At 39.5% G+C, this 14,032-nt stretch overlaps 1 protein-coding gene across 1 annotated transcript in view; it reads right to left on the bottom strand.

Moving 5' to 3' along the window:
- The window catches only part of LOC130171499 (contactin-associated protein-like 4), a 100,913-nt gene that overhangs the window by 69,189 nt on the left and 17,692 nt on the right, over positions 1-14,032 (bottom strand). Inside the window, exon 2 of the mRNA XM_056379552.1 lies at positions 12,720-12,830. Coding sequence (XP_056235527.1) covers positions 12,720-12,830 — 111 coding nt within the window. The remainder of the gene's footprint in view (positions 1-12,719; positions 12,831-14,032) is intronic.

The raw sequence follows: 14,032 nt of genomic DNA, 5'->3' as shown, positions 1-14,032 counted from the left end.
CAATCCACAGTGATTCTCATCTGCAATGTTTCATCTGATGGGCTGTTGCCAGCTGTGGTCCTACACCGCCACATCTGTCCAACAGTAGTCAGTTTGGTTCTGAGGGAACTATCTCAACCACCACTGAGCTTCTTTTTGTTCACTTGTTGCAGCAGTGTAGCACGTGTCCCATTCTCAGTCTCAGTCCCATTGTGTCTCCCAGTAAGAAAAAATCAAGTACTAAAGCACTAAATTAATCTGCAACTACCTTGATAATCAATTAATCATTTGTCGTTTGAATATTCTCTGATTTCAGCTTTTCAAATGTGAGGATTTTCTGTCTTTCTCTGTTATATATGAAACTACTTGAACATCTTGAGGTTTTGAAAGAGTCCAACACACAATCAATGTAGTTTTGCACATAAAATAGAAGAAAACAGACTTGAAGCATAAAAATGATTCAAGAATAGAAGCGTATCTTCTGGTTCTTCTGGTAAAACTGCTTTAAAAGCTCTGTATCCTGCTTCAAGGAGACAGTATTCACTGAGGTTTGTAGCAGACACAGCTCGTGCAATGGGAGCAGCTGTGAATATACTACTGTTAAAACATAATCAGGAGACAAAATTTGGAGAAAGCTCCAAAAAAAAAAAAAAAATTCTTAACTTTGGCGCATATTTATCTGGCAGTTACTAACTCTACTGTCATCACAGCCAGCTCATTCCCACACCCACTTGCACACCTGATGAGTCTCCTGGTATTTACCATCTCCTTTTGCACCTACTCTTTTCTCACTAACCCTACTGGCCATAGTGTTGGGAGTTTATTTTCAATCTCACCTGCATTTTTGTCTGGCATTCTTGCTCACCTGCATTTTGCTGACCTCAGCTGGCATATCTTCTACCTGCTAGATTTTGCTTATTTTAACTCAGTTGCCTCATTTGACTGCCTGCATTGCCAACCTCTGCCTTTTTGACAAACAGAGTTTTAGTCTTTGCTGTAAGTTTCTGTAACTCAGACCAACATTTATGCACACTATGCATTAATAAACACGCATTAAGTATATCTCACCTTGATTTTGGACATCTTACATACTCCAAGTGAAACAGGATGTTTAGGCAGGATTTCATCTGAGGAATATGTTTACAACTTAATAAATGCAAAGATAATTTTATTATATTATGCTCATGAAGAAAGAACTTCTAGGACTTAATTCAGGTGTCTGTGGGAATCTGCATCAGGCCATTTTTCATGTCATTGTGACTTTTATACTAACATGATTTATTTCAATGTGTTACAGCAAATCACTTATCTACCTAAAATCTTGTAGTGTCAACAAAAATAACAATATATTGGCAACGACACAAATAAACAATTCAAAATCAACATGATTTGATATTTTGTTTCTCTATTAAAACCAGATTTATGAATGTTTGGGTTGTGTTGAATGAACTGTGTCTTGGGTTGTCTTTCCTCTCGCTCTAGCGTTTTTTTCCTCCACCAGCTGTTGCAGTGCTGTGTTTGCTGCTTGTTAGGGCAGCAGCTAAAGGCCAGAGCTGGTAAATACCTTGGTAACAGACACAAACACCGACAGCACAACAGGAGAGCTCAGACACACTGACCTTTACTCATTACGGCTGGACGGAAGAGGGAAGAAGTGAAGAACACAGACAAAGGAAAGAGGGAGAATGAGACAGAGACTGAGGATAAACTGACATCTCCTGGACAGCACAGGAGGAATTAGTAGTAGAAGGAGAAGACGGAGAGATGAGACCTTTGCTCATCAAGAACTGGGGGAGAAAGCAGAAAGAGCCCAAAGGAAGGAGATGAGAGGAGAGTGTAAACATCGACATCTGTGTGGAAAAACATGATGCACTAAATCTGCCATGTTAGTCACACATTACTTGTTTGATCACCACAACAATAGTTTCCGTCATGCATGACTGTCAGTTCTGATGCAGTTAATCTGCTTGTTTTCTCTCTCTAACTGTAATGACACCAAGGCTTTTCTTCCCCACTCAGGAAGGTGACTGAGGTTAAAGACAGGTCAGGAGCTCTGCCGGACATTCAAATGAACCCGTTGCCATGGCCACAACGCTCTGCAACTTAATAAAACATGCAAATAGACAAAACCCATCAAATTCATCAATTTGACAACATATGTGCTGAAAATACTCACAACGCAACAGATGTGTTTCCAGTGGATACAAAAAAGTGATGAGGGAGCGTAATCTTTACACCAGCGGCGCAGGATCAAGTCCAACCATGGCCCTTTGCTGTATATCATTCCCGCTCGCTCTCTCTCTCTCTCTCTCTCTCTCTCACTGTCAATATCATAATCAAGGCAAAAAATAACTTTAAAAAAAGTGATGAACTCGGCTGGGACGCACTTGAATACATATATATTATGATATATCCGAACACACTTGTGGTTCAATGCTTTTAACTTCTAAAGCCACAAGGCATTGAACAACAACAACTGCGTCACAGCCAGGTTCATCACTTCTTAGGGTCCCCTGGAAACGCTTCCATTGTGTTGTGAGTATGTGCAGCACGTGTTGTCAAAATGATGTTTTCTGAATTTGTTTGTGTTTTGTCTATTTGCATGTTTTCTTAAGTTGCAGTGCATTGAGCTTTCAGGGCCACAGTACTTTCCCCCCATTCAATACAGAACAACAAAACACAGAGCAAAACAAATGTCCCTCATTGTTAAATTTTGTATGAACACGAATACAAGCCTTTCATTTTCCTAAAGAAAACAATCAAATGAAACTGGCAATTATCTTAATGACAAGGTAAACATTAATGAATCTGACAAACATTCAGTGCAACAGACATTTTTCAATCTGCATGAAAAATGTATTGAAGTTGAAGCCCTAGAGATAAAAAAAAGTTTTAAAATATAAAGTAAATAAAACATTTCCTGTTTTGAATTATAGGCCTCATTTCAAAAGGCCTCACTAAATACAAGGTTTGTGGAGACTGTGCAGCCAAAATCAATACAAGTTTGATTAGTACATAGTTGCTCAACAGAAACAGATTTTAGAATTAACCCAAAAATCACAGTTTTGAGTGCGGAATATTTCATTAATGAAATGTATTCATCCAGAGGCCATTAAAAAGCAAAAAGCTAAAAAGGTCAGCCGTGTGCTAATCCACTGAGGATGCACAAACTGAGTGTCAATGTTCTCATTTCTCAACAAGTCTCCCAAAAATTTCCTCCAAATAAGTAAAAATGTGTCATTGCTGCTCATCATACATGGATTTATTTGGGCTAGCATGAAAGCATCAAAGGGAATGTTATTTTGGATGCTTCCTCCTGGCTCAGCATTAGGATACAAGCCAAGGACGTGTGGTGTCAGGGCTGGATTATGACTTTTTTATGGCGGCAGGGGTGGGAGATGGAACAGAAACTCAGATCAGTTCCCACAGCAGCCAGTTCGTGCCCATCAGAAACCACAAGTGTTTTACAAGTATCCTTGATTTACGCTGAACAAGATCAGAATCTCAGTGCCTGACAGCATGTTAGATTAAAAAAGGAACCTGCATTGGTGGAACCAACTATAGACCTCCTTATATCACTGAGTTTAGATTAAATGTGAAGCAGAGTGTGTTCAGAACCTTGTAATCTGATACTAGGATCAAGCTTGTGAAACTGGAAACCTTATATCTGGGGCCCTTCAATGCTTAAAGCCATGTAGGTCATGTGTCATTACATGTATACATGTATGGTACTCAACCATCAAATGATAGCATTTCTGAGTGGTCTAACCTTCTCCTTAATGACCCTATGGCATGACTGCATGAAGTGACTATGAATAATAAAAAGGGAGTAAAGAATGAGCAAAAACAGCCTCGGGTTCCAGAGGTTAACAACCTGCAGAGCTCTGTATGCTAGAAACTAAATGCGAGCTCACAAGAACAAAGGTTCACAAGAGAAGACCGCTTTAGACCATCGCAGCAAGAGTTGCAGCGATGGAAACTCACATATCTCAGCTCTACATTCCTGCACTGGGAGCGATGCATTTTACCTCAACCAGCAATGACTGGTTTGTCAGAATTGAGGAGGGAGGAATGACAATGCGGACAGAGTAGGCTACATCAACTATACGAGTATGGTGAGGCCTATTGCAGAAAAACCTAGAATGCGTCCAAGATAAGTTTCTGATGCTCCAGATACAAAGAAAAGGACGGACGAACAAAGATTAGAGCCAGTGTTTGTGGCACCACACAAACATAGAAATTAGTTACTAAATATTTAAACCTAGTAACTAGCAGATGTAGTAAAAGTGATACCTAACCAACAGAATTTACATTAACATGCAATATGATCGACATAGAGTCAAATACAGCAATGCACTGCTGCATAATTTCACCAAAAACACAATATAGCCCAAATTAAAATTTTATGCCAATAACTATAACAATAAAATTATGTGTAGGTTAGTTTAACTAGATATTTTCCATTAGATTTCTCCATCTACATGAATAAAGTAAGGTCTAGTATATGATTTAGGCCCTAAACCTGTTCTTTTTGGATATTATATTACAACACTCACTTCCTGCTTACATGACAGAAAACTCCTGATTGGAGTGCTATAAATTTTCCAGCAATATTACCATAAAGTCTTTACTCACTGACATTTTCTTACATTTAATATATAATTATAATAATGATGGTAACATATTTAGTAAATGAGTTAGAAGTCCTCAAGAACTGGTGCAATCCAATCCTGTCCTCTATAGCCACAGAGTATTGCTCTGTAAATAGTGGCAGCTGGACAACAGAGACACACTTCAAGCTACCAGCCAGCTTCTATAACAACACACCCACAACTAGACCGGTCCCTACTGGCGTTAGACAGAACAACACACAGAGAATTAACTTCAGCGTTTGTTTTTCTTAATAAGACAGTAGAAGAACACAACATCCAGCACAGCCGCTCTCTTCCACTTGCAGTCTCCACGTGTTAGTGTCAAACAAAAAACAGGAGCTGACACAACTCCTGTCAGGGCAATGGCTTCACTAAAAGCAGCAGATGTGTGCACCACATAAATGCAAAGTGTGGTTAGCAGTGATGCACTACTGTGCCACTCAGTAAGAGGTAAAGGAAAGGTGAAGATACAAAAGGGAACAACAAGACAAAAACAGGACAGATGGGAATAAGGATATAAGCCACTGCAGGAGGAGAAATCCTCCAAACTTGGCAGGTCTCAAAGAGAGGCAGTAAGACACAGACAGCCAGGCAGAGACACACAGCATTACCAGGTCAAGATTTGTACATGCGTCTGTGTGGGTTTGGGGGAATTTGAAAGCATTTTAAGCAGATTTGCGCTGCAGAGTCAAAGAGCTGCAGTAGATTTTAGGTGGCGCTTAAGGTGTTTTTCTGACAACCTGGGAGATACGCAGCTATATATAAAATGACTCAGCAACGGAGCAAACAAACAGCCATATTAATCTCAAAGGTGGGAAGTGACAAATCAAAATAGGAAACAAATCCTAAAAAGTTTTTAGTCGAGGCAGGTCACTGGACCATGTGTGATGAGTAATGTCCATTATAAAAGACCTTATAAACAGTGACATGCAGCTACGAAACCAATTGTATGTGTCTTAGAGGACTGCATCAGACTTAAATTAGGACTGGTCCCTGGAGATGCCAGCTTTGGGGAATTTGAACAAACTGTGGAAGATGAAGTAACAGGACTGCTACAGAATGAGACTAACGGAGTTTATAAATCAGAACAAATCAATGAAGTTCACAGAGGCATCAACAATGTTTGGTTTTTATAACAAGGACAGTATATGTGACAAACCCACAGGTCACAGTGTCTTCAAAAAGAACCATGTGACAGTTGTAGAAATGTAAAAAGTAAGCAAGGTGCCTTATTACATCTGCATTAAACTTAGGTATAAAATGGACAAAACACATTGAATTTGAAAGCACAGAAAAAGGCCTGTTACAGTTTGGATCTCTGGCTCAAAAATATATGGACAAAAGAGCTGGACACTGCACTGACAGCTCCCAGTAAATTTAATCTAACAGATCAAACAGAGACCTCTGTCAGGCATCACCAAGCATTACCAGTACAGTGTGGAATCTGTCGTCGGACTCCTGCCTGCAGTCTGTTCTCCGATCCTGCATGAGCTGAAGTTTTTTGGATGCCACTTGTTAGCATAAAATCAGAAAAATAATTTTCTGATTTGTGATCCATGACCTCTATAGTTAAAACCGCAATAATCTACTTAATTGTAATATCATTTTTTGAACATTACCATAGAAATTATTTTTACATATTTTTCTTATATATTGCAAATTTGATTTAGTCAGTTCAGAAGAAAAATCCTAACATTTCTTCAGACAGGATGGAGAAAGATGAAGATGTCCAGGCAGAGAGCATCAAGATGCAGGAGAGAGACTTTCAGCACAGGGGAAACAGGCAGCATAAAATCATGAGACAGGACAGGGCCTGAATTTTAGAGATTTGCTGCTTCTAGTCTGATGAAAAGGTATGTTAGCCGCAGTTGGCTGCTCGGTTCGGCAAAAGTCACCGCACACCACTGGCATGCAGCCCAAAACTTGAGATCTGAGACTGTACATAACACTGCAAGCACATCGACTGCACATTTGCTAGAAAAATGAACTGGACCTTTGCATGTATGTACTGCACATTTCCCATCCTCTGTCCTGTTCTTGTTAGTAGTCCTGTGCACTGTGTGTTTGTTTTTTTGGTAAAGAACAGAGAAGGATCATCATGAAAAGACACCAAGAAAGTCAGGTTAACTATTTGTACAATACAGGACCTAAACTGAAGTCTCCTGTTTCACACATTTTGTTCACCCAACCCAAAATGTTTTGCAATAAGAAAACATCGAAGTAGTTGTGACATTCACTCCAACGCCAGTGACAGTAATTACTTTCACCACTACTATAACTTCCTCGTCAGAAAACCTTAGACAGTGATGGTTTTAAGTTTATGGACAAACGAGCAGTATTGTCATGTTTCTGGAGAGGAGGGTCTCCAACTTATTCTGCTTTTAACTTTCCCTTTTTCTCGTCAGATTAATTTGAAATGTTTTAGAGTTGTTTACATTGTTTGCTCCTCCAGGTTTGTTTTTCCGTTATTGTAAATTTAGCTGCCTTTTAATGTTCTGAAAGTAACATATAAATCAAGTTTATTATCACACATTTCATTCATGTGACTGAATGTGGTTTAATTAGATATCTGGACCACAGTTAGTGACACCAGTAAATAGGTTGAGTAGTAGGAGCATAAAATTGTCTGTGCTTTTTAAAGGAGCTGTCATGGATTAATGATTCGGGCTATTTTCAGTAAAGTGAGTGAGGGATGTAGAAGCGATATAGAGAGAAGGCTAAGGTGAGAAGCATTTAGCTGCATTTTGTCAAGGAATCAGACAATATTTACCCATATAATTAGATTCATGGAGAGAGTGACTACCTCAAATTAAGAGGATTTTAGTGGAGGAGTGGTGGAATTTAACCAGATAAGGTGTTTAAGAGCAGCGTCAGATGGGCTCCTGGAGAGGCAGAGGTTGCACATAAATGATCAATACGCGATTCTGTGGTTCCCTCCACGTAGTTCACTTCAACCTACACCCCGCTGCTAATGTTAAAATCCCCTTTTCAAATCTAAATTACTACTTCGAGAAAATGATTACTAGAGACTGATGAAGCCTATTTCAGCATAATTACAGTGCTTCTAATGTGCAATTATCAGTATGGCCCACTGAAAAACAGAGAGCGTTTAGGTGTTAAATACTGCTATTAACATTTGCCTATAAATGTTAAATGCTCATTAACATTTGGCTATAAGATGGAATGAAGTTGTCTCAATGTTTTCTTGGCAGCCCAAAAGTTTAAATTACTATTACAACAGACCACACACTACAAGATGTACAACGAGAGAGTGGTGGAGCAGGATATGACTGAGAGGTGATAAATGATGAAAGTAAAAGGTCATACTCGAGGGAAAAGGGAGCAAAATTCAAGAAAAAAAAAAGTGAAAGGTTTTGGAGATATGAGAAAATACAAGGGGCAGAATGAGAGGAAGAAATAGCGATCGTTGACCAGCTAATAATATCTGCAGTTTAAAAAAGGGGCATTCACATCCACTGCTCAGCGTCTTTATCCGCACTGGATGTCCGATCCTGTGCAATCAAGCTTCCATTGTGATCACCAAAATCTGAGTGTGAGCTTTATGAATCACACGGGCCTCAACCCCTCATCTCTTTACCTCGCGCACATATACAGCATGCAGCCTAATCAAACCTGTGAGGACGTGTCGGATAATAGATCATTGCTTTTTCAAGTGTTCTGGCACAAACACACAGCAAGACTTCCACTGGGATGGAGTGTGAAGACTGCCAGGTTTGTCCCATAACAACAGCACTATGAGTGTTTCCACTGCCTCAGTCCTGTTCTGGGTGTCACAGCAGGGCTCATACTTATCAAACTGCTAAAAGTATAATTTTTCACTTTGTGCAAGATGAAACTAAAAATGCTTTGTTTTTACTCCTACACACAAACCTATTAATAAAAACAATTTATCAAACTTTTTTGACTTAACTCTTCAGACATTCTCTTAATCAGTATATCAAGTAGATAATAATAATTCATTAGCTGAGGCAATATAATTAAGAACAGAGCAGTGTTAGCAACATTTTTTTTCTTTTTGGCATTTTCCAGGGTTGCAGACAAACAGACATTGTTTTAATTTGCATCCTCATTGTCTGCACTTGGTCATGAATACTCCATTTTTCCATTTCAATCTATTTCCTATTACTTTATGCCAATTTACATATTTATACATTATTAATGTATTAAACGGAGGTTAATTTCCCATGTTAATTAATTCTGGAGATTTCATACAAATAAGATTAATTAAAAAAAGATAATTATACTCCGAATGTGTTCTTGTAGAATAACATACCACATAATAAACTAAGGATTTTTTTTAAAGGAATGTACAATATAGTAGATGAGTCAATGTATGTCTCTGATTGGATATGACTTCTCTGAGCATATGTACAATTGATCAATTTTGTGATCACTTGACAGTTGCTCTTTTACACTATAAATAGAAGTGAGTCACTTGATACATGCATCTTATTTCGCACAATATTTTGACCCACGCCTGCTGCCTGGTTGGAGGAAAAACTTTCGCATCACAAGTTTGTCTTTCATCCTTCCTCTGGTCTGTTGCCATCAGCTTTGGCCTCTAAACCAGAATGGAGGGCCCCTGGTGAGCTCTGTGTCAAGGCCCTCACCTCTCTGGCCTCTCCCTATAATCTTTTTTGGACTTCAACAGAATGAAGGGAGGACTGACTTAGTGCCAGGGCTTTCCCCAAATTAATTAATTGTCCACTTTGCACCAGTGAAGGGCCATTGCTTCCTCCCGTTGCTGTTGGCCCCCCTTCAGCGTGCAGCCATACAGCAGTACATATACAGATAGCCACAACACTGGACATGAAGGAAGCACCCTGATGCCTGAACGGGATTAACTGGCCACCATGTGAGAACAGTCCTTTCAGTGCCAGCCCCCATATGGGCTGACCAGCCAGGATGAGACTAACTGGCAGTGGTGAGGGCCAAGGAGGCATGTGGGAGTTTTGTAACCTCGACATCCCAGCTGGCAACTTGGCGTCTGATAAAAGACTTTTGGAGTCTGTTATAACGACTTAGTGATGGAAAGGACACTTCAACTAGCACCGTTCTTCAGTTCTACTTTTCACCACTGACACACGTTACAAATCCTTCCCGGTACCCAAGAAAATTCAAGATCTATCCTGAATCAGCTCTGACTGAATTAATACACTTCACAAAGACACATCATATGCTTATACTATATACTGTATTCGGCAGGAACTGGCTCAGCTGGGTGATGGGCTCTATTTCAGCAGTGCCTACAGAGCCAAGAAATGAGAACAACAATTTCTCTCTCGCATTCATTTCCTACAATGTGTTGGACTGTGTTTACAGGGACACACTGTACAGCCTCCACAATCAAACTCACTCAGAAAGCAACATTCAAGTGGCTCATCTTAAATTTGTCTCAGAGTTGGTCAAATTATTCTTATAGTAGGAGTAAAAGAGAAAGAAATCCCAGATGATCCTCTGCTCTGGCAAATGCAGAAATCTACAAACCTCCAAAAACAAGCCATGATAACCCTCCATAAAGCCCCGCATCAGCACCCAGCAGAGAGCTCCCTCTTGAATTTTTATTGTGGTTAGTGAATCACGAATCAGATTTATACCCCGGCTGAGGGGAGATGGCCCTGTGGAGAGTTTTTGATCTACTAGTCTAATATAATTCAGATGCATTTCTATATATAATACATATAGTTGGCATTAATCGCTGTCCTATCGAACTACCTACCTATCTTTTTTGTCTTTATCTATGCATCCCTCCCCTCCAATCCCCAGTGACCACAGAGGCATCTCTCAGACTGTATGAAACCAGCTGAGGTTTGCCTTTGATGTTTTGTGCTGAGCGTCTTGTCGAGAAGCAAAGACTCTTTTCTGCACCAAGGAAGAAAATGCACCACCACAGCCCACAGAACAGAGTGAAAAAGAAGGAGATGCTGTACAGTCGAGGGACATCAATCTGTTTCCAGCATTTCACTGGCCTGAATGTGCATCTCGACAGCTGATGTCAACAACTGACCAAGTGCATCAAGTTTAAAGCTGCACAAGGCAAAACTTTTTATGGATAGCCTCCACTCTAAACCTTTCACTGTTCATGCTTTCAAACACAACTCTGAGAAAAGGGAAAGGGTCACTGCTGTGAGAGAAAAGTGTAGAGAAGAGCATTAACCTGACCCGGGAGCTTGAGCTAACAGAAGCCTCTTTAGCACAAATAGTTCCAGGACATAAAACCATCCATGCTTACTTTTCAAATACATCTAAGGAACTGTGAAGATCAGGCAAATTAGACCAGTGATGGATTTTTAAAAAAAAAAGAAAAAAAAAGAAGCAAATTTCACCTAAGTGGAATCAACAACACACTGTCACCATGATGTTCTTTGTATTTACACTTCCCTAACTATGATGTTTGAGTTGGATGTAATGATTGAACACAAAGGAAACATACAAAGATGGAACAAAAGACTGAAAACTTTAGGATCTAGTTGCACCAGCTGTTCTTGAGTTCAAAGTTACCCTAGTTATAATTGAAGTGCACACTAGCTTTTCACACATCACTAAATTAGAGTGGGTTGTACCACACAAACTGGCTACTAATTGGAATTTCTGCAAAACATCTTTAAATTTGCATGATTGAAGTCGGCAGTGATGATGAAAAACCCGTCAGAATGTGCTGTTTGTTGATCACTGATGCCGCTGTACATCTCTTCTGCAGGTAGACTGCTGCAATAACAACAGAGGTGAACTGAGCAGATAGTATGGACGGCACATCATGACTGTAAATTCAACCTGCAGTGAACCTTTCCTTGTGGCACAGTCAACTGCTATGAGTCTCACCAGACAGTGACGATTCACTGTCATTTCACTAGTGAGTTAGCCTGTCCAGCTTGATGGCCGTGTCCTGAGCTTCACCACGTAACCATGATTCAATCAAAAGAAACATGCAGCAGTTTTTCATTTCACCAGTCCATCGTACTCACTCTGTTAATCTAGAAAAAGATCCTATCTGTTGCTGAATTTCACTGTATAAAATCTGCTTTATTTCTTTCTGAGCTGAAGACATTACAGCTGGTAATGCTAGTGTTACTTCCTGTTTACATAGTTAATTGCACATGGGAAAGTTGCAGCACTGGAAATGCCCTCATTGATGATTTACATTCAGTTATGTAGACTGATAGCCAGCGTTGGCTGCAACCTAGCAAACTCCAATCAATAAAGGTTACCAAACACAGAGATGCAGAAGTTAACTCCAACTTTCTTAGGTGTGTTTTATATCATCACAATATCATGAGAGAGGACACAGTGGATACAGGACGAAACACATGAAGTCATGGAGATTTCATACTAAAACAATGTTTTCACAGTACTGGTTTTAACCCAATAATGGACTCCTAGAAAAAAGACTTCAGGAGTATAATTTAAATAAAAATCTCAAGATATGATGGCAAGAGAGAGGTGTGTTTTATCTGCTTGTATTTTTTTTTTTGGAACCCAATTTAGATGAGACCTCACCCACTTCCATATTGGATAGGGTCAAGGCTTCGGTTGCTCTACTGAGGATTTCATCTAAAGGAAGTTGGCGTGGTTTTATCCAAACTGTGCTGGAAAAATCAAAAAACATCCCATTCCTGCAAATGAACATACTTAAATGTGTCATGTTTACCCATAAATATAAATATATGCTGGGTATTCTGCTGCTTGTGTGGTGAGCCAAATAAATGAAAATTTAAACTGCGTTGAGTGAGCACTTTGTCTGGAGACTCATCAAGCCTGACTGGATGTCATCGCTGCCTCCACCTCCTTCACACACTAAGAAGACATTATGTCAAAGGATTTGAGCACAGTCTGCACAATGAATTCTAAAGTCAGAAGGTTAAAACACTTGGTTGTCCCTGTGTGCAAAGTTCTGTGCCAAATAAATGAAGCCTAGTCATGCACCACAGTCAATACCTGGACCAGAACGCCAAACAGTTATTATTTATGACAATGTCTTAGGTATAAATCTGTCTTGAAATTTGCTGTCATTGCAAGTAGTAAAACATTTAAGTTGGGCAATGGACAAAAGCAGTGATGATTTCTTACCTTCTCTCCTGTTGACCTTAGCAAAGACCGGCCCATGGCTGCTGGACAGCTGGGAGGAGCTTCTGAAGGATGACGGTGGCAAATTGAACACCAATGGGTTGTCACATACCTCTGTTAACCAGTCACAAAGCAAAAAAAGACAAGGATAAGAGTTAGGAAAGATCAATATACTGTATTATAGTGTGCTATATTGCTGCTTGTGTTAAAAGCAGAAGCAGGAAATACAGATATCTTCTTCTAATGAAAAGGTTAAAGTTGAGGCTTTGTCAAAGTGATTGCAGGTTGGGACGGCTGCAGCTGCAGGAAAAAGTCGATTTAACTCCAGAAAAGGAAGGAAACAGACATTGCAGTGGAAACCTTTTCACGCCTCATACACTTTGTTTCTGAATGTCAAGGACAAGAAATCTGAGTACAAATTAATTCTGAATTAGTGAGTCATGGACAATGAATATCTGTAAAGGGATATCACTGTTGCATGGCATAAACAGAATTAAAGTACAAGGACTATGATATATGTACACAGTCCTTCTCCTGGGACCTGTAGAAACAGAATATTACGGCCACAGTGTTCAATGTTCTCCTGTTTTATACTTATTACAGAAAGGCACTGGAATCAGAGTTAAATACTGTATATCAACAAACTGCTTAATGAGGTTTTCAACTAAGCCAGCAAAGAAGTATTTTCTGTTTTCAGCCACAGTCTGATAGTTCGACTATAGCTGATGCATCTGTAAAACAAAACTGCATTTTCATCCCAAAACAAATTACTCACATGTGAAAGTGCCATACTGCTGCATTTGGTGACATATCTTTTCATTACATGAACACAGGTCGTATATCTACAGTCTATCAGCAAGTTCTCTTAATTAAACTACCACCTATAGGGGCGCACTGTTGAAAAGTAAATAATTAATCCTTTTATATTGTGGCAATGCTATGGTAAAGGTTTGGTTAAGTTTAGACACAAAAACAACATGTTTAGGTTTGAGGAAAGATCATGGTTTAGCTCAGAAGAAGTAGTTAGAAATTGTAGTCACTGTACACTTTTAATGTATCATTGATTGTGTACATTTGCGGCTACTGTTTCATCGTTTTATCCTTTTCGGCATCATCAAATGATACATTTTTAATAAGCCGATTTGTCCAAGACTTGGTTCTAACTTGAGATTTGACTAGTACATCCACACTAAACTGGCAATTTCTCTCCACAAATCTGAGCTTTTGCAAAATGGCCAGTGTTTAAATCATAGACTGCTTGTCAATGTAGCCAACGATGCTGCACAGCTGTGGTCATTAACCTGTATTTCCGACCA

This window comes from Seriola aureovittata, chromosome 6 (genome assembly GCF_021018895.1).
Source record: "Seriola aureovittata isolate HTS-2021-v1 ecotype China chromosome 6, ASM2101889v1, whole genome shotgun sequence".
In the NCBI taxonomy this organism is placed as follows: Eukaryota; Metazoa; Chordata; class Actinopteri; order Carangiformes; family Carangidae; genus Seriola; species Seriola aureovittata.
Note: the sequence above shows the minus strand (reverse complement) of the source record. Positions and strands in the feature narration are given on the sequence as shown.